Source organism: Poromitra crassiceps (genome assembly GCF_964638095.1).
Source record: "Poromitra crassiceps genome assembly, chromosome: 8".
NCBI lineage: Eukaryota > Metazoa > Chordata > Actinopteri > Beryciformes > Melamphaidae > Poromitra > Poromitra crassiceps.
This window is the reverse complement of record NC_139629.1, coordinates 989,918-1,012,424: the sequence shown is the minus strand read 5'-3', so window position 1 is coordinate 1,012,424 and position 22,507 is coordinate 989,918. Positions and strand designations below refer to the sequence as shown.

The 22,507-nt window shown below is 43.8% G+C and overlaps 2 protein-coding genes across 3 annotated transcripts in view; both read left to right on the top strand.

The window, feature by feature from the left end:
- Window positions 1–11,199, top strand: part of LOC310780449 (uncharacterized protein) — a 55,433-nt gene extending 44,234 nt beyond the window's left edge. Inside the window, exons 10-12 of one of the 2 annotated variants that reach the window (XM_083641027.1) lie at window positions 3,314–3,430; window positions 5,228–5,284; window positions 7,339–11,199. In XM_083641027.1, the coding sequence (XP_083497153.1) occupies window positions 3,314–3,430; window positions 5,228–5,284; window positions 7,339–7,367 (203 nt within the window). In that variant the 3' untranslated portion in view covers window positions 7,368–11,199. Of the gene's footprint in view, window positions 1–3,313; window positions 3,431–5,224; window positions 5,285–7,338 lie in introns of both variants that reach the window. The other variant, XM_083641026.1, reaches the window with a different exon arrangement.
- Window positions 11,200–15,790: 4,591 nt separating this feature from the next.
- Window positions 15,791–22,507, top strand: part of arsh (arylsulfatase H) — a gene marked incomplete at both ends in the record, with an annotated part of 26,124 nt that continues 19,407 nt past the window's right edge. The window contains 3 exons of the mRNA XM_083642224.1: window positions 15,791–15,888; window positions 21,048–21,169; window positions 21,800–21,922. Coding sequence (XP_083498350.1) covers window positions 15,791–15,888; window positions 21,048–21,169; window positions 21,800–21,922 — 343 coding nt within the window. The remainder of the gene's footprint in view (window positions 15,889–21,047; window positions 21,170–21,799; window positions 21,923–22,507) is intronic.

Genomic DNA, 22,507 nt, shown 5'->3' with positions numbered 1-22,507 from the left:
CACTGACATAAATTACCGTATATGTTTCCCTGTAGCAGAGGAACAGCAAACTGGATCTCCCCAGCGTACTTGCAGCGTTTAACGGTCAGAAAAAGACACTAGATGGACACACGGCGTAAGCTGGCCGCAGCTCAAACCTTGAAACCTAAACTAAGTAGTATAGCAGAGAATATAAATCTTCCCACTATTCCTATTTGCTGTAAACTAAACTAAGAAGAAAAGAAAATACTGAAGACAAAAATGTGTTAACTCTTCTTGTTTTAGTTATGATAACTGCTAATTATGTTACTTCATCCTGTGGAGCTAAGCTCCCTTGGTGGAGCTGATTAACGGGCCTTTATACAGGAGAGTGAGTTTAACCAACGTACTCGCTACCACTTGCCACTCACGAGGTCTCACAGTCATTCGGTTACACTATACTGTTGAATATAATCTAAAGGTGCGTTCACACCGAGATATTTATTTTTCGCTCTGTCGCTCAAGTCAACCCTTTGGAATCGCTCTGTCGCTCTGTTTAAATCGCTCATCAACAGGCACACGAAATGACGGACATGTGGGGGATATAACGTTACGCAATGTCATGATATTTGTCCACTACGAGCCACCGTCATTGTTTACAAGCTAAAGCCTATCAGCGTGCTCCTAATGCGAGCTCCATACCGGTAGGACAGACTTCACTTCATGTCAGCTGTCAGCCTGTCAATGCGGTTTGTTGCCACACAATAAACCAGCGGTTTGTTCCAAGCCAGTGTGATCCTTGACTCGCTCTCACACGGCAGCCAATCAGCGTTGAGCGGCGAGCGACTGATGCCAGCGTATTTTCGCTCGAGTTGGGATATTTCATCTCGAGCGACGAGCAAATTTTCTCCCTATCGCTCTGTCTCTGCCACCCGGACGCCCAGCGATTTTTCTCCCAGGCGAATATACGCTCAATCGCTCGTTTGCATTGACTTTGTATGTAAACTCGACGCCAGCGAAAAACTTTAATAGGTTGGTGTGAACGCACCTTAACACTATTTTCTAATGCACAGGTATTTAATTGGACCATGAAGTTAGTATTTTTGTTCATTAACTTTGTAATAAAGACATATACTATGTCTTTTCCCCTTACACCTCAATTTAAATGCATATAAAACATTAGTTACAGCAAAATGTTAAGCTCACTTTAGCAATACTTTCACTTCTGCCAGTTTTTGCCTTTGTGATACCGCCATTGTCTCGTGTGTCTGATACAAAATCTTAAACATCATAAATACATCAGAACTAACTGTCCCCTCCAACCAAAGGAATGAGGGTATTTGGCAACAGAGATTTCTTGGGTTGGTATTTACTGGTAAATGTTCTGTTAGTTTACCCCCCGCGGTGTCCCTAGCGTCCCTACCCAAACCTACGCCCATGCTTCAATGACGTCGACTATCTGAGGAAACAAACTCAAACAGGCCTTGCAAGGAAATAGTTTGTTTCATGGTTGGAAATCATCACTAACTCCTATCCAGTGAAGCAGAATTGTACATCTCCTCCTCCCTTGTAACTGCTACATGCGTCATCCTAATTTGGATTTCATTTTCACTTTAGTTAAGTTAAAGCAGCTACGAGCAAGATTTTCGATTGTTATTAAACAGTCTAAATTTAATATCGATGCCTCACATCTTACCTCAGATAGTAGACGAGACCAACGCTGAGTAGTCTTGCTTGAACGCCGAGTGAATCGGTGAGTGTTGTCTTGATGATTAGTCTGTCAGCGGGCCGGGGCAGATCAGGAAGTGAAATGAAACGGTTTGTGGCAGCCACTTCGGCCATAACCACAAAATAACAAAATTACTTTCAAACAAACTGTTAGAATATAATGAGAGATGTTCGCGAGAGTAGAAAACCCTTTGATGTAGAGAGGAAATCCATCCTTCTTGTTTTGGGTCTGTTGCTAGGCAGAGCGAAACGGTTTACGGCAGCTGTAAACAGTTGCTAGGCAGAGCGAAACGGTTTATGGCCGTAGCAGCAGACCCAAAACAGCTGTCTACGTTCTGCTCTCGCGAACATCTGTCGTTATATTGTAACAGTTTGTTTGAAAGTAATTTTGTAATTTTGTGGTTATGGCCGAAGTGGCTCCCGCAAACCGTTTCATTTCACTTCCTGATCTGCCCCGGCCCGCTGACAGACTAATCATCAAGACAACACTGGCCGATTCACTCAGCGTTCAAGCGAGACTACTCGGTGTTGGTCTCGTCTACTATCTGAGGTGAGATGTGAGGCATCGATATTAAATTTAGACTGTTTAATAACAATCAAAAATCTTGCTCGTAGCTGCTTTAACTCTACATCACTTTTTGAGTTCAACTAATTTCATTGTCATCTTGGCAATGTAGATTTATCCTAAACTAGTTCAGCTCAGGTCAAGACCCAGTTTTTACTAGTTCACCCTGTGGAAATAGATGATTGAAATTGCTATTTCAAATGTTCAGTCTTTAGGGTGTATGTATTTCTGAGAGAGAAAGGATAGGCATGTAGAAGGTGTTTCGGTAGTGTGTGTGTGTGTGTGTGTGTGTGTGTGTGTGTGTGTGTGTGTGTGTGTGTGTGTGTGTGTGTGTGTGTGTGTGTGTGTGTGTGTGTGTGTGTGTGTGTGTGTGTGTGAGTGTGCATGCGTGCATGCGTGCGTGTGTGTTTATGTTTTTCTTTGATCTTGACTATGGTTGCTATCTGCTGTATGCTATGACTCGGCACCAAAACTATTCTGAGGTGTCACAGCGTTGTTGTCATAGCAACTGTCTCACAGGTGCAGACAGAATTGCGAGGCCACTCGGATCGTTTCTGGGGCTCTAATTATGGGATAACTGAGTGAAAGGAGATCAGAAACAAGACAATTCTCTCTCTCTCTCTCTCGCACGCACGCACGCACGCACGCACGCACGCACGCACGCACGCACGCACACACACACACACACACACACACACACACACACACACACACACACACACACACACACACACACACACACACAGAAGGGAGCCTGAGAAGTACATGTCAGTCTCATGGCTGGATTGTCATCCATTATTTCAGCCACATGTGCCACCTAGTGGTGATTCTCAAAATTACAAATAAATAACATTTCACTGAAAAGCCACAATCAATAGAATATTATTCATCAGACAACCTTGTAATACGATACCGGATAACACCACCTTAAATGACCACAAATGGTAAAACTGATTTCATAATAGAATTCATAAATAACATTCTGATTCTACTGTATGTTTATGAGAACAACACAATGTGATGCACTTGTGTCATTGATTTGCTTGTTTTTGTTTCTCACAGCGAGCAGCTCCAGCTCAATAGCTGGCATCCTGTGTACAGTGGGTGTGGCCATAGTGGGAGCGATCATTGGATACTACACCTACCAGAAGAAGAAACTCTGCTTCAAAAATAGAGAGGGTAACTATCTAGCTGACCAAAGTGGCTTTTAAACATGAAGTCTGGATCATGTCTGGCTAGCACGAGTTTTACCTTTTTAAACATGAGGGGTTTTTGTTTAGATACAACTGGATATTAGCTAAACTCTGATCATGCACTGCGCATTCATTGAACGAGGAAATGGGTGTGGAAATGGGTGTGGGCGTGGATCAACTCAGCTGTTCATAATGTGATTGGCTAGCGCACCTCTTTCGCGTGGACGCGCGCCTGTGCACGAGCGAAAAACGTGCGCGTGCACAGGCAGATCCCAGGTCCACTTACCTAGTAGAAAACCAGCGTCGTAGTATCAGTTAACTAGATAGCTTTGATCCTGTTCAGTCAAACCAGATCAAAGGGACTTATCGCTGTTAAACTAGCTTCGTAGTACAGGCTCCAGGTCTGTCTGTCTCTCAGGTGTAATAATCCCACAACGATCACGGCTTTAACAAGCGTCACAGGCTGTGTAAACAGTGTAAAGTGGGCTCTAAGCGTCATGCCCATTGTAAAAAATTAGTTAGACCAAAACCGTGTTTCGCCCCTAACTGGAATGCTGTTTAATCATGTTACAAAGTCGGGCATTTTAACATGGGGGGGAATGCCTATACTGCCCCTGCCCCAACGCCTAGTGGCCATTCGAGGAACTACAGCTTTTCAATTTACTTCCGCGTCATCAGAGGGAAGGGGGTGGGCCTGCCCACTGGTCGTGAGGCTAGACCAGTTGAGAACCACTGCTCTAGACCAGTGGTTCCCAAACTGGAACCACTGGTTGCAAAAGGTCGCACTTGTAAATGTTTAAATAAAGGCTAAATAAAAAATAATAATACTGGAGTACGCATCCCCCTAGGGGTAAGTGGATGTACTACAGGGGGTACTTGAGAGAAAGGGGAAAATGGAAAAATGTACAAATAAATCATGAAAATAAATGTAACGTAATAATGAATCTGCTGAGGAAGCACTAATTGCAACTCTTTCACTCCATTTCTTATTTTGTTATGTTATATTCTTCAAAAGGTGGGTTACCAGGGAAAGGGAGGGGGTGGGAAGGGAACAGGGTAATGCTACTTCTGTCAGGTGCCCACATAACATGAAATGGGCGGGGTCAATCACAATCAAGTCACACACATCCTGCATAGTGATACTGCTGATTCAGCCCAGCTCTCATTTACAGTCAACATGATGCTAACTGAAGAATAGGCTGTTCAGCTTCAGCTTCTAGGGCAAAAGTCACATTCTGCACTTTATGTTTTTTATCCAAATGTTGCGTGATGTTATGACTGTTTTCTATGTTTTTATGTTTTGCTGCAACCCAAAGTGCCCTTCTGGGACATACGAATAAACTTGAAGTTGAACTTGAACATTCAGATTCACAGCTCGTATGTTTACTTTATGTTCTATATGTGCTAGAACATACATGTATGTTCTTTAGAACATCCTCCTTGGTCTCAGTGGAGATGTGTGTCAGCACAGCACCGCTCAGAGAGGGACAATCTCCTCATATTTACTACAGGGGGCAGTAGTGAGGACACAAAGTGATCTCTCTTAAGGAGTAGGGAAAACATTAAATTATTGTTTTATTATTGTTGTTATATTATGAATTAAATACATGTGAAATCCAAATTGACATATGATGCCTGACCTGCCTCTCCCTATCTCTCTGTGTGTGTGTGTGTGTGTGTGTGTGTGTGTGTGTGTGTGTGTGTGTGTGTGTGTGTGTGTGTGTGTGTGTGTGTGTGTGTGTGTGTGTGTGTCTCTCTCTCTCTCTCTCTCTCTCATTAGCAGCAGATCCGGAAGTGCCCCGCAAAGCTGACCCAGCAGAGGCCCAGTCAGACCCCCAGGGTATGACACACACACAAGCCCCTTCCAAACATGCAGTGGAATCCGGATTATAACCAAACAATTAGCCGGCTTATGCGCACTCCCGCGAGTGCGGATCATGACCATCTGAGCCCCTAGTATAGGATCCGCATTATTGGAAAAGCAGCTGTTATGTCTGAGTGGGCGGGTGGTGGCACTTTACAAATAATTAATGTCCCAGTGATCATTATTTTCATGAATGGACGTAGGCTAGCGTTAGTTACGTGGCTGGATTATTTGGAAGAGAGCCAAATTAGGTGAGTAAACAAGTAAAAGTTGAATTGTTTCTTTGTCCCCCATCTGCCAGTTTAAAAATGCAACAAGGAGATGATAGCCTACTACTAGAGTTGCGCGATCTTGACCTCAGTCAGATTGTCAATCGCCACCCTTTGACATCGCCAATACACGATGTCATCGCGGAAGCACATGGCTAATTAATATGGACATTAACATCCATATTAATTAGCCATGTGCTTCAGCTGCGCTCGGGTACTTTGCTAACTTAGCATTGATGCTAGCGGGACTTACCCAGCTATCGTCATTGCCTGCTTACTGCTGCTGGCTGGTAATGTTAATCCCATGTCAGAAAAAGTCTCCAGATTTGTCGCTAATGTTAGTCTCTTCTGAGAAAGATTGTCTCCAGGAGGGTCTGAAAAGTTGTCTCGAGTTGGATGCAGCCAGGTATTGTGACTCGACAGCCAGTGTTGTGACTGTGAGCGTCCAAGCTAAAGATGCTCTTATACTCGAGCAAAGCTCCGTGGGGGTGGGGCCCCGCGAGTCTCCGCGAGTCACCGTGCAGACCCCGCGCTGGGGCTGATGCCATTATACTCAGAAAGTGATCAGCATGTATTGTACAATGGTGAGAACAGCCCGTGAAAAGTCGCAATGAAACGCTATTATGTGCAGTACTGAGTGCGCTTTCACTCTCAACGAAACGACCGCACATCAGCACATGAAGGACTAACCAAACTTGTTTTTACTGAAAGCCGTTTTACTTCTCAGCCCTGATTGCCTACTCTGTGCTGCTTTTAATCTCTCTCAATAATGCTCTCAACACAACACATTTACTTGGTGAAATTACTAAAAACGAACAGTTGCAAATCAAAGTTTATAGCCTACCACATGGGTCAAGAAATGTGGCAAAAACACAACTCAGTGTTCAGGGTTCAGTGGCTTGAAAGCGGCCATGTTTGGAGAGAAGCTGTGCGTTGCTCGCGCTGTGAGAAAAAAAAGGCGAGCGCCCGACGGAGGTAGCGAATAACCACGGCCAACAAATTTACGTCATTTGACATGCCCGGCCCTCGCTCCACCCCCGCGCCCTTCACGGCAGGGTGAGCATAATTCAGCCTTAACACAGCTGCGGAGAGGAGCTGACTGACTGACAGCCTATATCGAGACATAGGCCTAGCTTAACTTTTGTGGGGAGAAATAAATTGAAAACTAGTCAGATATGACTTGAATGCCACTTGTAAAATAAATCACCCACAGTGATTGACGACGGTGCGACCACTATTTTGACTGGGCAACTTTTGGCCGATGTAACAAAGGCAAGCGCTCATTTTTGGCACATTGCCACCCCTCGTTATTGCCTGAATGGTCGGAATGGATCCTTCGTTAAAAATGCATGTTTTTGAATGGAGTTTGGTTACAGATTCGCTAAAGCTGTTTCCATATCACATTTCTTGTTATCGATACACGCTACCGCACCCCCTCCCCCTGCCCACTGGCAGAGAGAATACGGACCATTTCCAGCTGTTTCTAAACACAGACTCCTCATGTCTAGAAAGGTAAAACCGGAAAATATCCTGCTCTGGCTAGCCGGACATGATCCAGACTTCATGTTTAGAAGAGGCTACACACACACACACACACACACACACACACACACACACACACACACACACACACACACACACACACACACACACACACACACACACACACACACACACACACACTCACACAATGAGTACACTTTTACTTTGAAATGTTGTGACCTTTACACTGACCTCTGTGTATTTTTGCTTTTATTGCAGTCCTTAGCAACCTGCTGAACTCTTCCTAGACCAACAATGATCACATGACTGCCTGGACCAACCGCAGTCAAGTGGCGAGCTCACTGCCTCGATCCACTCGGCCGTAGAGCTGCAGTATGTTACTGTGAGGCCCCAGTGTGGGGCTGTGTGTGTGTGTGTGTCTGTGTGTGTGTGTGTGTGTGTGTGTGTGTGTGTGTGTGTGTGTGTGTGTGTGTGCGTGTGCGTTTGCGTTTGCGTGTGTGTGTGTGTGTGTGCGTTTGCGTGCGTGCGTGCGTGCGTGCGTGCCTCTGCATACATGTGTGGAGAAGTAGGAGTTCAATCAGAAAACGTGAGTTAATGTGTGTGGAAAAATAGGGATTTTGTGATTGTTACATTATAATCCATTAAACTGATGGACGACATTTTCAACTTAAAGCCAAATCCGACTTGTAAACTAAATAATAGTGTTTTTTCCCTCTAGTATCCATGAGAACGAGATTTAATCTCCTATTATTAGTTATGACCATAAGATGGCTAAAACAATTATAGAATAACTTTTGTTATGTTTATTTGTATGACTGCAATCCAGTTATTGTCATATAATGTGAATGTATATCAGATGTGTTACAGTAAGTAACATGTAGTTGCAGCATTGTAAACCAATATTACAGATGTAGACATTGTAGAAGTCCTGCTTTTTACTGCATACTTACAACAATCCTTGTGCACCTTTGCTCAAACTGCGGGAAGAAATTGTGGAAATTTTAAATGATTTAATGTTTTCAATCAATGGGATCAATGGGAGAGATAAATATCTCTTTTACTCTCCTGTGCAATATTACATAAAGAATGTCTACAGTGGCTGCTGCGGTACTAATGCAAGGCAGATGCGTAACGAGGGACTTCTATATATGACTACCACTGTACTTCCTGGATTCTGGAGATGCTGTTATATGGTCCAATCCCTGTTTAGCGGACCAGTGATGTCACTGTATGTGTGTGTGTGTGTGTGTGTGTGTGTGTACTTTGATTGGTGACGGGCTTAGTTTTAAATCGTCATGGGTGACTACCACTTCCCCTCAGTCAATTTAGGACAGTCATTAGAAATGGATGAAATTGCTAATTAGAAAAAGCCAAAACATCCATATAGACCCTTTGCACAGCAGCCATTTTGAGTGTCAAAGCAAGGTAAACACAGTTGTAACCAATAGCATTAACGAGGAACACCTGTTATTGGTTATACCTGTATTTACCCTGCTTTGACACCTTAAAATGGCTGCTGTGAAAACGGCCTATTCCTTTATGGCGGAACACAAGCAATTTCTATGTCAGCGCTTCAATGTGCATTTTCAATTAACTGAAGCGCCAAAATCGATACAAAATTCATTACAAAATTCTTCCTCAAAATTCTTCAAAACCTCGAACTAATTTACAGAAATCATCTCTTTACTTCCTTTCATATTAAGATGAAGATATTCCCTTCCTAAATGTACTGGCGTGGGACACAGTGAAGTCCGACCCAGCTTCTGTTAATGGATGAGTGTTCATCTGAAATGTGATCATGTTAGATGTTGTTCTGATCTAGTATTATGATCTATGTCAATCTAGTTGTGATGCAGTAACTTCTCCTCTATAGTGCCTTACACTGACACAGACTGGCCTGACCCACCCAGAGACATAGAGCAGTGCTTCTCAACCGCCCCCCAAAACACTTTGGGCTGGGGCTCGCTACACCCCCTCCCGCCACTACCCACCCCGACGACAGTGTGCATGCATTCACTCACTCACTCACTCACTCACTCAAGCTTTATGAGACATTCAATCATTGGTATGCAAGATTTAATCATCAATGGAGAAAAAAGTATATTTTTTCTTTTCTTTTTTGACAATCATCCCACGACCCCCTAAACCCTAATCTTGCGACCCCCAGGTTGAGAAGCACTGACACAGAGTACAGGGAGAAGAGTCGGGCTGCTTAAGTGAAAACAGAGACGAAAGTAGTTTCAGATACTGTATATATCCAAATAAACGAGGAGTTCTTGGTTTATCTTTAAACAAGTTTTGACTTTTGAACATGTTCATGTAGGCTACTTTAGATTTTAACACACCTCAAATTGTATAGCTCATTCGTCTCAGTTTGCCTTTACTGGAACTGTTTTGTGTCCAGAACTACTTTTTGTGAATGTTGTGTTCAGAACTCTTGGAGTCTCTGTTGATTTCAGTGGTGAAACTCTCTCCGCTCTACGTCTGTTTTGGAGTATTGATCAAGCCAGTTGCTGTTACTGTGTGTTTTTTTTATTACTCTTATCTCCACGTTACAAATATCACTCATTTACATGGCATGTATAGATCAGCGGTGCCTCAAAGCTGACCCAAACTGTCTTCAGACAACTTGTTTCCTGGGCTATTTTGTGCTCAATATTGTAGAATGGCCCAGAAGCAGCGCTCTTACTAAAAAAGAAACTCACCTAACCCTATTTCACCGCTGTAGCACAATAGTAACAGCTTGGGAATGTCTTTTCATTGCCTTCTTATTTGATGCCTTACAGGTTTGTACTCCTCCCCTTTACATTTTCAAATAGGGTTACTGGGATATGCATAGCCTACTGCATAGTGCCGCAGTTTGTGTGACGTGTAACTTGTCTTTGCACCGCATAGCTGTAATACAGGACAGAGACTGTTGCTAGCAGCCTAGCCTCAAGCTGAATGAGATGAATAGTCTGTGATGTCACTATGGATAAACTCTACTGTACATACTGTAGGCCAGACCCTGGGTCAATGCTCCGTTTGGAATCCCTTCATATCCTTTATTCTGTGATCGACTGAGTTTGTCTGGCACATTGGAACCAACAGAAAGCTCATTCTGCATTATACTACCACCTGGTGGTGAGTGAGAATACACAAAACGTCTACTAGAATAGTAGCAGCTGTCTCCGACATATTGATCCCTTTGAAACACGGAAATAGCCCTTTGATTGCAGCTGCTCACGTGAATTTAAACGTTATTGACGGGAATGTGAAAAGATCATTGATCCAGGTGTCTGCAGGACACATGCAGGACACATGCAGGACACATGCAGTACACATGCAGGACACATGCAGTACACATGCAGTACACATGCACAGGCCCAATCCTTACTCAAGCCAAAAGGAGCGATTCCTCCTAAAGGAAACTGAGATGGAATCGTAGGAAGCTAAAAGCCAGGAGTGGACAGGAGGACTGGACAGTGAGGTATTGGGGTATCAAACATGCACAGTGACATAACCAATCAGGCTTACTGTATCTACAAGAGTGGAAACTGCCACCGCACAATGATCACAACCCCAATACCTGCTGCCTTCTGCTGTTGTCCAGTCCTGCATTTACTGAGAGCCGAGCAGTCACATTCCTTATCATCAAAACAGAGACACAAACATTTGGATCATGGCGTCCAAACCAGAATGTATCTGAGGAAATCTCCACTTGTCGGCTCCTGAAGTGCACTTCCTGGATAACGCTCGGGCATTAATCACAGCCCAGCCCAGTCCTGCCTTATACACACTGCCTGTCAACCCCCCCCCCCCCCCCCCCAAGAGGGGAGTAATATGATCATCATAAAAAAGAACAATGAAACAAGCAGAGATGTCTTGTAGGTGATTTTAATAACACAATCTCTTTGGGAGAAGCACTTTCCTATCCTGTATACATCTTGATTCATTAAACATATTTAGACAATTCATGTTGGTTTAGTGTAGGACTCTACTTTTTATTTAAGTATGCTGTCTTTTTTTTAACTGTCTTCTTAATTTGATCATCTGGCACTTGTTTTGTTTTGTTCTTTTCTTTTCTTTGTGAATTGTGTAAATAATGTTTGAGGAGTCAATAAAAGAGTTTTTGTGGGGGTTGCTGTCCAGTCTCCATGCTGTCTGTCTGTCTGTCTGTCTGTCTGTCTGTCTGTCTGTCTGTCTGTCTGTCTGTCTGACTGTCTGTCTGTCTGTCTGCCTGTCTGTCTGTCTGTCTGTCTGTCTGTCTGTCTGTCTGTCTGTCTGTCTGTCTGACTGTCTGTCTGTCTGTCTGCCTGTCTGTCTGTCTGTCTGTCTGTCTGTCTGTCTGTCTGTCTGATTCATATTTTTTTATTACAGTAATATAGAGTACCGCAGGGATGATGTGTTTTTGGAGGCTTTATCCAGAAATCGCCGGCATTTGGTTCTTCAGTGGAAAAGTCTATGGGGGTTTTAGAATGGGGATTTCACTTAAATGCATAAAATAAGGTCTGTGGTTAACAAAAGTTTATGGGAACGTGAATTTTGGTTCAGCATGATTCTCTTCACAAACGTGATTTTTTTTTGTTCTAAAATAATTTCAATAGCATGACTATTGAAATTATTTTAGAGTGTGCGTGTCAGCGTGCAATGTGCATGTGTGTTTCGGTCATACTTTCTGGCAAGCGAGAATAAACGCGACATGAACTGAAATATTTGATATGTCAGGTATTTGTAACAGTGAATGCACACACACACACACACACACACACACACACACACACAGTCTGGAGTTAGTGAGTGATTGTGACTGACAGGTCTATAAAGACAAGCTTGTGCACACACACACACACACACACACACAGTCTGGAGTGTGTGAGTGATTGTGACTGACAGGTCTATAAAGACAAGCTTGTGCACACACACACACACACACACACACAGTCTGGAGTTAGTGAGTGATTGTGACTGACAGGTCTATAAAGACAAGCCTGCGGCCCTCAGAAATGAGATGTGGGAATTCTCTTTAAAGGTCTTCTCACCACACACAAACACATTCATCGCATACTGCACCTACTTAATCACATGAGCTGATGAGTCACCTTCATTCTGCATACACAAGCCATAAAAATACTAATTAACATTGCAAGCAGCCACTGGTAAGATCAGCTGATAATCACTCATCAACGATTTTGTTTTTGATTCCAAGTCAATTAAACCTAATTATCTTTCACAATTGAAACTAATTCAGCTGTGTGGGTCACTAATTCATCTGTGTTGGACTGAATCCCAGAACTTTTCAAATTTGTATAGTCTAGATTTTTTTAAATGTAGCAAAGAGTGCATTTACAGTGTACAAAAACCCTCTGGCAATATGCAGGTAATCTTCTCTATATAATCAAGTTGAAGTTGTGTGCATGTGTATCTTTAATGCACGCTCACACCTCAGGTCAGATTGGGCTGAAGATGTGTTAGAATCCAGGGAAGGTCATAAAGTCCTCCTGTACTGGGGCTGGTTGCACAAACGCCACAAAAGATTGTCCGAGTCATAAAATAAAATTGGTTGCACAAAATACCCTTACATGTGAGTCTTCTCCTTAAGATTTCCTTAAAATGTTTAATCTTATGGACAAGACTTAAGGATTTTTTGTGCAACCAATTTTACTTTATGGAAAACTCTGACTTTAAGGAAAATCTGAACTCACAGGTGATTTATGACATCACTTATGATGTCATCAGTGGGACAGACAGAGAAAGAGATCCCGTCATCTCAATGGGACTCACCTGGTTAAATAAAGGTGTATTAATATATATATATATATATATATATATATATATATATAACCTGGTTAAATAAAGGTTTAATAATTGTATTTTTTTTTTACCATTTTACCTGGCGCATTTACTCTAGACATTACGGCACGTGGTATGTGCGCTCAGTCAGTCAGTACGGTAGAGGCAGTGGGTGTGGCCAATGACGTCGGCGGAGAGTGGGAAGTGTGACATTTTTACTGTGGAGTATGAATCGCTGTATTGTGCCGTTATGAGGTGAGTCCATCTGGCCAGTTTGTACTATTTTAGAACAACTTGACACTTCTTCCGAATTCTAAAACCAACTAAAAGACTTTAGCTGAAACTATAAAAGTGGACGATGTGTGTGATTGGGTTTTTGCTGCTGACTTTATTTGAGCATAAACTACACAGCGTGAACAACAGGTATTTAGTTTGCAGCTATGTTCTGCACCACCAGTTTGCCCAGGAAAGATGTGCTGCGTGTGACTTCTTGCTATGTGGAGGAGTTAATCATTGTGTGCAGTGATCAGTGAGCAACGCGAGCCATCTCGGCCAGACCAAATAATGATTTACAGGCCAATGATAACATATTGACCTAGTTTAGTCTCGAAGTGTGCTCATTATCTAGGCTACTTGTACTCTTGTACTTGTTACAAATTAAACGGTGCCTCTTGTAAAACACTAGCTGCCATATCTTTCAAGAACAGAATGAATGAGTGCAAAGATGAAAGGAAATCATTACCCACCCTTTCTCTAGTATTCCTCATGCTAAAGACAGGATCTAGTATTCCTCACGCTAAAGACAGGATCTAGTATTCCTCATGCTAAAGACAGGATCTAGTTCCTCACGCTAAAGACAGGATCTAGTATTCCTCATGCTAAAGACAGGATCTAGTTCCTCACGCTAAAGACAGGATCTAGTTCCTCACGCTAAAGACAGGATCTAGTATTCCTCACGCTAAAGACAGGATCTAGTATTCCTCTCGCTAAAGACAGGATCTAGTATTCCTCACGCTAAAGACAGGATCTAGTATTCCTCACGCTAAAGACAGGATCTAGTATTCCTCACGCTAAAGACAGGATCTAGTATTCCTCATGCTAAAGACAGGATCTAGTATTCCTCACGCTAAAGACAGGATCTAGTATTCCTCACGCTAAAGACAGGATCTAGTATTCCTCATGCTAAAGACAGGATCTAGTATTCCTCACGCTAAAGACAGGATCTAGTATTCCTCACGCTAAAGACAGGATCTAGTATTCCTCATGCTAAAGACAGGATCTAGTATTCCTCACGCTAAAGACAGGATCTAGTATTCCTCACGCTAAAGACAGGATCTAGTTCCTCACGCTAAAGACAGGATCTAGTATTCCTCACGCTAAAGACAGGATCTAGTTCCTCACGCTAAAGACAGGATCTAGTATTCCTCACGCTAAAGACAGGATCTAGTATTCCTCACGCTAAAGACAGGATCTAGTATTCCTCACGCTAAAGACAGGATCTAGTATTCCTCACGCTAAAGACAGGATCTAGTTCTATATAAATGGGGTCAGAGCCAGTTGTCCATCATTTTGGCTGCCATTACTCAATGAAGAGTGAGATGTTTGAGAGATGCATGCTTGGTTCGCAGGAGCAAAGCTGGTGTTGGAATACAAGTCAGAGAGGAAGACGTCATCAACTAGAGGCAATTGTCTGTGGACAGAAATTGACCTATTAATTTTGTGCAAAAAACAGGTAGAGGCTTGCTGAGCAGTGGCAACATCTCCTCTGGTCGGACAGCTGATGAATAGCCTATGTGTGAGAACCCTGAGAGTCTCCCACACTGAAGGATCTCTTTCCTGGTCATCAATACGTCAGTGATGATCAGTTATAACACAAACTGCAGAAAAAGCATGTTTTGACAGAATCGTTTATACTCTAACGTTGACTTAAAGCCTCTTTCACAACATGGGCCTTATGCCTTGTTTTGCTACAGCAACCAAAGATGTATTATAGAGAGCCAAAGTGACTGCCTGCTTCCTGCTTCAGCACTGTACCAGAGATTTTCATCCGCCATTTATTTTCCCATAGACATTTTGTAAAATGCTTATGAAAATAGTTTTACTTCGTCAAACCAAACGGTTCAGATATATTTAGAATCGGGAGAGACCATAGAACATTTCACTCCAACCAAAACTAAAAAAAACAATACAGAAAAAACATTTTCTTTAAATCTGCGATTTTCTTACATTTTGATCCAAGTGAAATGTTATGTGGTCTCTCCTGTTTCTAAATATATCTGAACCGTTTGGTTTGACAAAGTAAAACTATTTTTATAAGCATTTTACGAAATGTCTATGGGAAAATAAATGGTGGATGAAAACTCTGGTACAGTGCTGAAGCAGGAAGTGAAGTTCCACTTTGGCTCTCTATTACTGATGAGTTCACATGAAATAAAGTGGAGCCTGAGGCCTGCAGAAAACACTTGTGTTTAGTTTGTTTGTGCCATAAAGCCAAGTTCTGTTCCAACAGAACATAGGAGCTGCCTGTAGGAGGCAGTGCTACGAGGCAGATAACAAGTTCGGCACTGCCCCCCTCTAGTGATACTGTATGAAAAAAACAAATCCCCCTAATTACACTCTGTGGAATATGGCAATTAAGTTGGTTAAAAAACAACAACCCTTCAATATGTTGTGTAGCTGCTTCTATGTATTAGTAACTGACTGTGCACTTATATACATACTACATAGACATATTTGAAAATGCAAATTTGGTGTGTCTGTGTGTGTGGTTTCAGTGTTTTTAAGGCATTGCTTACCGTCAACAAATGGAAACGATTGTGACGGTAAGCAATGCATTAAAAACACTGGCTTTATAAATGGCCTTTGAACTTTCACCTTTAGGCCCCTCCCACTGGCCCCTCGTGTCCTCTTCCTGCTTGTGACAGTACTTCCTGCTGTCATGGGAGCAGAGGCGGACAGGATGCCCAACTTCGTTCTGATGATGGTGGATGACTTGGGCATCGGCGATGTGGGATGCTACGGTAATGATACCATCAGGTAACCCTCTAGCAATGTGTGTGTGTTGCGGTCAGCGCGGTTATAACTGCGGCCCGCGCATCACTACTGTACAGTAGGGGTGGGAATCACCAGATGCCCACGATACGATACCGAAACGATACTTGAGTCACGATACGATAGTATTGCGATACTGCGATATTTTCGATATTGCGATATATCGATATTGCGATATATTGAATATTGCGATATTTCGATATATTGCGATTTCTTACTTTTTCAACTGCAAATGATGTCCCCAAAGGAAAACTTTGTCAACATCTGGTTTATATATAATTTTCCAGTCTGTACATCCGACTTCAACCATTTTATTGCAGCAACATTGTCAAGTAGACAGACCAACAACTTTCATAAAGTCATGTCATAGTTGCATGCACCTGACAAACTGAACTGTTTGTTACAGTCTACTTACAGTCCACCTTAACTGGATGTGTGTGTGGACTACTGTACTTATGTAGTTTTTGCAACTTCACTTCACTTACACAAAACATCTTGTGCAGCCCATTCAGTAACTGGGGAATTTGTAAATGACTGTTATGACAAAACTGTTACTGTTAAAACAAAAAAATATGCTACCGTTTGTTTACTGCTGGCCTTGGAACTAAAGTTTATAGTAGCCCGGTGGCCTGGCATGGCCTGCAAAAAAAAAATATATATATTTTATTTTGCAATATCGATACAATATCGTCAGGCAAAATATCGCGATACTGTGGTGTATCGATTTTTTCCCCCACCCCTACTGTACAGTCTGAAAAGCATTATCTCTCTCCTCTCTCTCTCTGTCTCTCTCTCTCTCTCTCTCCTCTCTCTCTCTCTCTCTCTCCTCTCTCCTCTCTCTCTCTCTCTCTCCTCTCTCTCTCCTCTCTCTCTCTCTCTCTCTCCTCTCTCTCTCTCTCCTCTCTCCTCTCTCTCTCCTCTCCTCTCTCTCTCTCTCTCTCTCTCTCTCCTCTCTCTCTCCTCTCTCTCTCTCTCTCTCTCTCTCTCTCTCTCTCTCTCCTCTTTCTCTCCTCTCTCTCTTTCTCTCTCCTCTCTCCTCTCTCTCTCCTCTCTCTCGTTCTCTCTCTGTCTGTTTTCATTATTTCCATCGCCATCACCATCTTATTCTGCTTACTGCATCACCTTTGTCCTTTATCTCTCATCTCTACCTCCTTCCAATGTGATGCTAGTAAACTTCATTTGCATCTATTTAAAGGGGGACTGACCCCCCCAGATTTCTTGCAAAATGGTATTCTACTTGATTTGAAAACTCTGCAGGCAAGATGGCCGCCTATACTCCCTTCTGTACCCTGGCAGAATAAACTGTCATAACTTGGCCAATAAGTATGTAAGATACAAAATAAAATAAATTATAATGTCTTTAATTTGTTGTAGAATGCAGAGGACATGTAACTGTTTAGTTAAACTCGCATTCCAGGAATATTGTATTTACTGCGCTGCTCTAAACATAACGTAAGTGGCTCGAGACTGTATCGTCCCGAAACCCACTCGCTTTGCGCCAGAACACAATCGATTTGGGGGTGGAACACGCCAGGATTGGCCAACGCCAACGCCATTGCCCAGAACTGTCAAATCAAATCATCGACAGAGACGCTATGGCCCGCCTCCCAGTATTTTCAGTGTATCAGAGATAGAGAACGATAAATGATAAATGGCGTAAATGGCTATGGCGTAATCGCGTGTGTCGCTGAAATGAGCCGTCTCAAAGCGATTACATGGAATGATCAGCGGGAAGCGTCACCAAGAATTTCACTCTGGAGGGTGGTTTCAAAATGTGTCGTTTCCGAAGCCCAAATTCACCGTCGCCGTCTAAAAGGGAGGCACCAACGATACAATAATTCCCCGTCAACATAGGAAACCGTCCTCGTGTGTCTATCTCTCTTCACACTGTCTCTGCCTCTCTTTAAAGCCGTTTTCACACATGCGCTTTATACTGGGAAATGACCAGAAAGTGGTCTATGCCTTTCATGTGTGAAAATTGTTTTCCGTCATCGCGGACATTTCACCAGTTCGTAGGTTGTCAGAAGAGCGGTATGTCTGCTTCATGTGTGGGCGTGCAGATTTCCCCCCTCCCCTCTCTGCTCTCTCTGGCCAGTCCTTCAGTCAGCAGCCCGACACACAGGACACAGCAGCTTCTAGTCTGAAGCCGCCCAACGCTTGTTGAGAAAGCAAATGCACAAAGCGAAATGTGGAAGTATTTTGCTTACTTATGTTGCTGACAGTGAAGGCAAGCCCGGACACATCAAACGAAGCCAGTCTGTAAAAAGTGCTTCAACGCGACGCAGGTGAACGGATCCCAACTTCTTCAAATATTTCAGTTCAAAGACTGGTTAGCGAATGTGAAGGATACAACATACATGCCCTCTTAAGTCAAACGAGTGTGATTTATTGTGTGACAAGCGAACTTATTTCACCATCAGAGTTTTGCCGACCCCCAAAATAAGATTCCCCATCCAAGTGCACACGTCACTCCCCACCCGCTCTGCAGTGCCCCCCCCCCCCCCCCCCCCCCGACCCCCCTCAAATACAGCTTATTTGACGGATATATTCACACATGTGAGCCCTTAGGTGTGAAGGGAAATTCCAGGAAATGGCCGATATTGATTTACAGGCAATGTTCCTGTACGCATGTGTGAAAACGGCTTAAGTGTCTATCTCTCTTCACACTGTCTCTGCCTCTCTTTAAGTGTCTATCTCTCTTCACACTGTCTCTGCCGCTGCTCAATCTCTTCTATCTCTTCATTCTGCCTATCTCATGTATGTCCTCTGTCCCTGCAGGACTCTTAACATTAATGTATGTCCTCTGTCCCTGCAGGACTCCTAACATTAATGTATGTCCTCTGTCCCTGCAGGACTCTTAACTCATTCATGGCCAGTTTAGGACTGCCAATATTTAGCACAGGCCAAAGATTTTCATAATTGTTGGTCATCTTTCAAGACCCACAGTAAATTATCTATTAGCACCAAAGTGATTTGCAATACCTCAAAATGAAGATGTACGTCTCTGGGTTCACCAGAAAAAAAAAGTGAGCTTTTAGCATGTTCTGTACTCTACTTATAGCCATTTATATACACCCTGTTTTCACCCAAAAGGTCTCTCTGAGAAGAAAAACAGGAGAAAAGGCGATTTTTGTAAATCACACAATCTCAGGCAGAACTCGCTCTCAATTCTTTTATTTTGAACTGTATTGACATCAGACATGTAAATATTATTCGTTATGACACAAATGACAAAATAAATAAATATATATATATATATATACTGTATATACATGTACATACATATACAAGTGCTTTTTTTACATTCAACAATACAGTTTACTCAGTGTGAGTGAGTGTGCAGACAGACAGACAGACAGACAGACACACAGACAGACAGACAGACAGACAGACAGACAGACACACACACAGACAGACAGACAGACACACACACACACACACACACACACACACACACACGATCCCCCTTTTATCTTCGTTACGTTGTTTCCGGGTCTGAGTACTGCTGGCGTCTGCTGCTGTGACTGCCGCTTCTGCCTTGTTAGCTGTTCGTGTGTTTATTTTGTTTTGTTCTGGTCCACCCGTCCTCGTCCATGTCTCCCTGTCCTATACTCCCTGCTGTTTGATCGTTCCCGTTTTCCCCTCGGCTATTCAACACGTCCTCACCGCCCTCTGGATTACCCGTCAAACTGATCGATCATTTCCTCATTCCTCCGATGATCAAACACATCTCTGGATTACTTTCTCCCGTTTTCTCCCGGCTGGCACACAGGAAGGCGACCAGCTCGTGCAGCGCGCCGAGGGGCGTTTCAATGGTGTTTCTCCTCTCTGCACAAAGAAGCGTTTATCCGTTTTCTGTTTTTCCTCCTGCTTAATTTCAAAACAACAGCTGCGGTATGTGTTTGTTCACGTCTTGTCGGCTTGTCTTAGATGCCAGGGACCTCTGATAACATGTCACAGGCTGGGGAAGTGTTTGAACTACACGCTGCACTAATAAAAACAAAAACACGTCAAACACGTCATTGGCCCTGAGGGCTATTCCTGATAACACGTCAAAGACGTCTTTGGCCATTAATGAGTTAACATGAATGTATGTCCTCTGTCCCTGCAGGACTCTTAACATTCATGTATGTCCTCTGTCCCTGCAGGACTCCTAACATGAATGTATGTCCTCTGTCCCTGCAGGACTCCTAACATGAATGTATGTCCTCTGTCCCTGCAGGACTCCTAACATGAATGTATGTCCTCTGTCCCTGCAGGACTCCTAACATGAATGTATGTCCTCTGTCCTTGCAGGACTCTTAACATGAATGTATGTCCTCTGTCCCTGCAGGACTCCTAACATGAATGTATGTCCTCTGTCCCTGCAGGACTCCTAACATGAATGTATGTCCTCTGTCCCTGCAGGACTCCTAACATGAATGTATGTCCTCTGTCCCTGCAGGACTCCTAACATGAATGTATGTCCTCTGTCCCTGCAGGACTCCTAACATGAATGTATGTCCTATGTCCTTGCAGGACTCTTAACATTAATGTATGTCCTCTGTCCCTGCAGGACTCCTAACATGAATGTATGTCCTCTGTCCCTGCAGGACTCCTAACATGAATGTATGTCCTCTGTCCCTGCAGGACTAACATGAATGTATGTCCTCTGTCCCTGCAGGACTCCTAACATTAATGTATGTCCTCTGTCCCTGCAGGACTCTTAACATGAATGTATGTCCTCTGTCCCTGCAGGACTCCTAACATGAATGTATGTCCTCTGTCCCTGCAGGACTCTTAACATGAATGTATGTCCTCTGTCCCTGCAGGACTCCTAACATTAATGTATGTCCTCTGTCCCTGCAGGACTCCTAACATGAATGTATGTCCTCTGTCCCTGCAGGACTCCTAACATGAATGTATGTCCTCTGTCCCTGCAGGACTCCTAACATGAATGTATGTCCTCTGTCCCTGCAGGACTCCTAACATGAATGTATGTCCTCTGTCCCTGCAGGACTCCTAACATGAATGTATGTCCTCTGTCCCTGCAGGACTCCTAACATGAATGTATGTCCTCTGTCCCTGCAGGACTCCTAACATTAATGTATGTCCTCTGTCCCTGCAGGACTCCTAACATGAATGTATGTCCTCTGTCCCTGCAGGACTCCTAACATCGACAGACTGGCTTCAGAAGGGGTCAAGCTGAGTCAGCACATTGCAGCTGCTCCTCTCTGCACCCCGAGTCGAGCCGCTTTCCTGACGGGACGCTACGCACTGCGCTCAGGTAGAACACACACACACACACACACACACACAGACACACACACACACACTTACACACTACGCACTGCGCTCAGGTAGAACACACACTTACACACACACACACACACACACACAGACACACACACACACACTTACACACACACTTACACACTACGCACTGCGCTCAGGTAGAACACACACTTACACACACACACACACACACACACACACACACACACACACACACACACACACACACAGACACACACACACACACTTACACACACACTTACACACTACGCACTGCGCTCAGGTAGAACACACACTTACACACACACACACACACACACACACACACACAGACACACACACACACAATTACACACACACTTACACACTACGCACTGCGCTCAGGTAGAACACACACTTACACACACACACACACTTACACACTACGCACTGCGCTCAGGTAGAACACGCACTTACATACACACACACACTACACACATTTACACACTACGCACTGCGCTCAGGTAGCACACACACATTTGATACTTTGATGAAAGTATCAAAATTGTAGGGTCTCTCAATTGTGTGTGTGTGTGTGTGTGTGTGTGTGTGTGTGTGTGTGTGTGTGTGTGTGTGTGTGCAGGGCTGGGCAGTACGGGCCGTGTGCAGGTGCTGCTGTTCCTGGGTGGGGCGGGGGGGCTTCCCCCCAGTGAGAGCACGTTCGCTAAGAGGCTGCAGCAGCAGGGCTACACCACCGGGCTAGTGGGTAAGACCAGCAGGGATACACCACCAGCCTGTGTGTGTGTGTGTGTGTGTGTGTGTGTGTGTGTGTGTGTGTGTGTGTGTGTGTCTGTGTGTCTGTGTGTGTGTGTGTGTGTGTGTGTGTGTGTGTGTGTGTGTGTGTGTGTGTGTGTGTGTGTGTTGTGTGTGTGTGTGTGTGTGTGTGTGTGTGTGTGTGTGTGTGTGTGTGTGTGTGTGTGTGTGTGTGTGTGTGTCTAGTCTCAGCACCAGACCCATGACAGTTCTTATGCTGATACACTATGTTACTGCATGCTGCAGATGTCTGGGACACTTCCCCTCAGCCAGCTGGGGTCGGAAGTGGTTCACTTGGCCAGTGATTGGCCAGTGGTGGATTCACTCCACCAATCAGTAAGGTCTTTGCCATCGACACGGTAGACCCAGCCCATTTTTCGAACCGCTCTCTCATTGGCGCTACGACCTGTCACTCATTCAATTTCAACCCGCCCTCAAACTCCAGAAGTGGCTGTGAAGTGGCACAGACTCATTTATGTAGCATGCAGAGCTGGGGAGAGACTAGTGTGCATCTGGCTATGTCTCTTCCTGCCTTTCT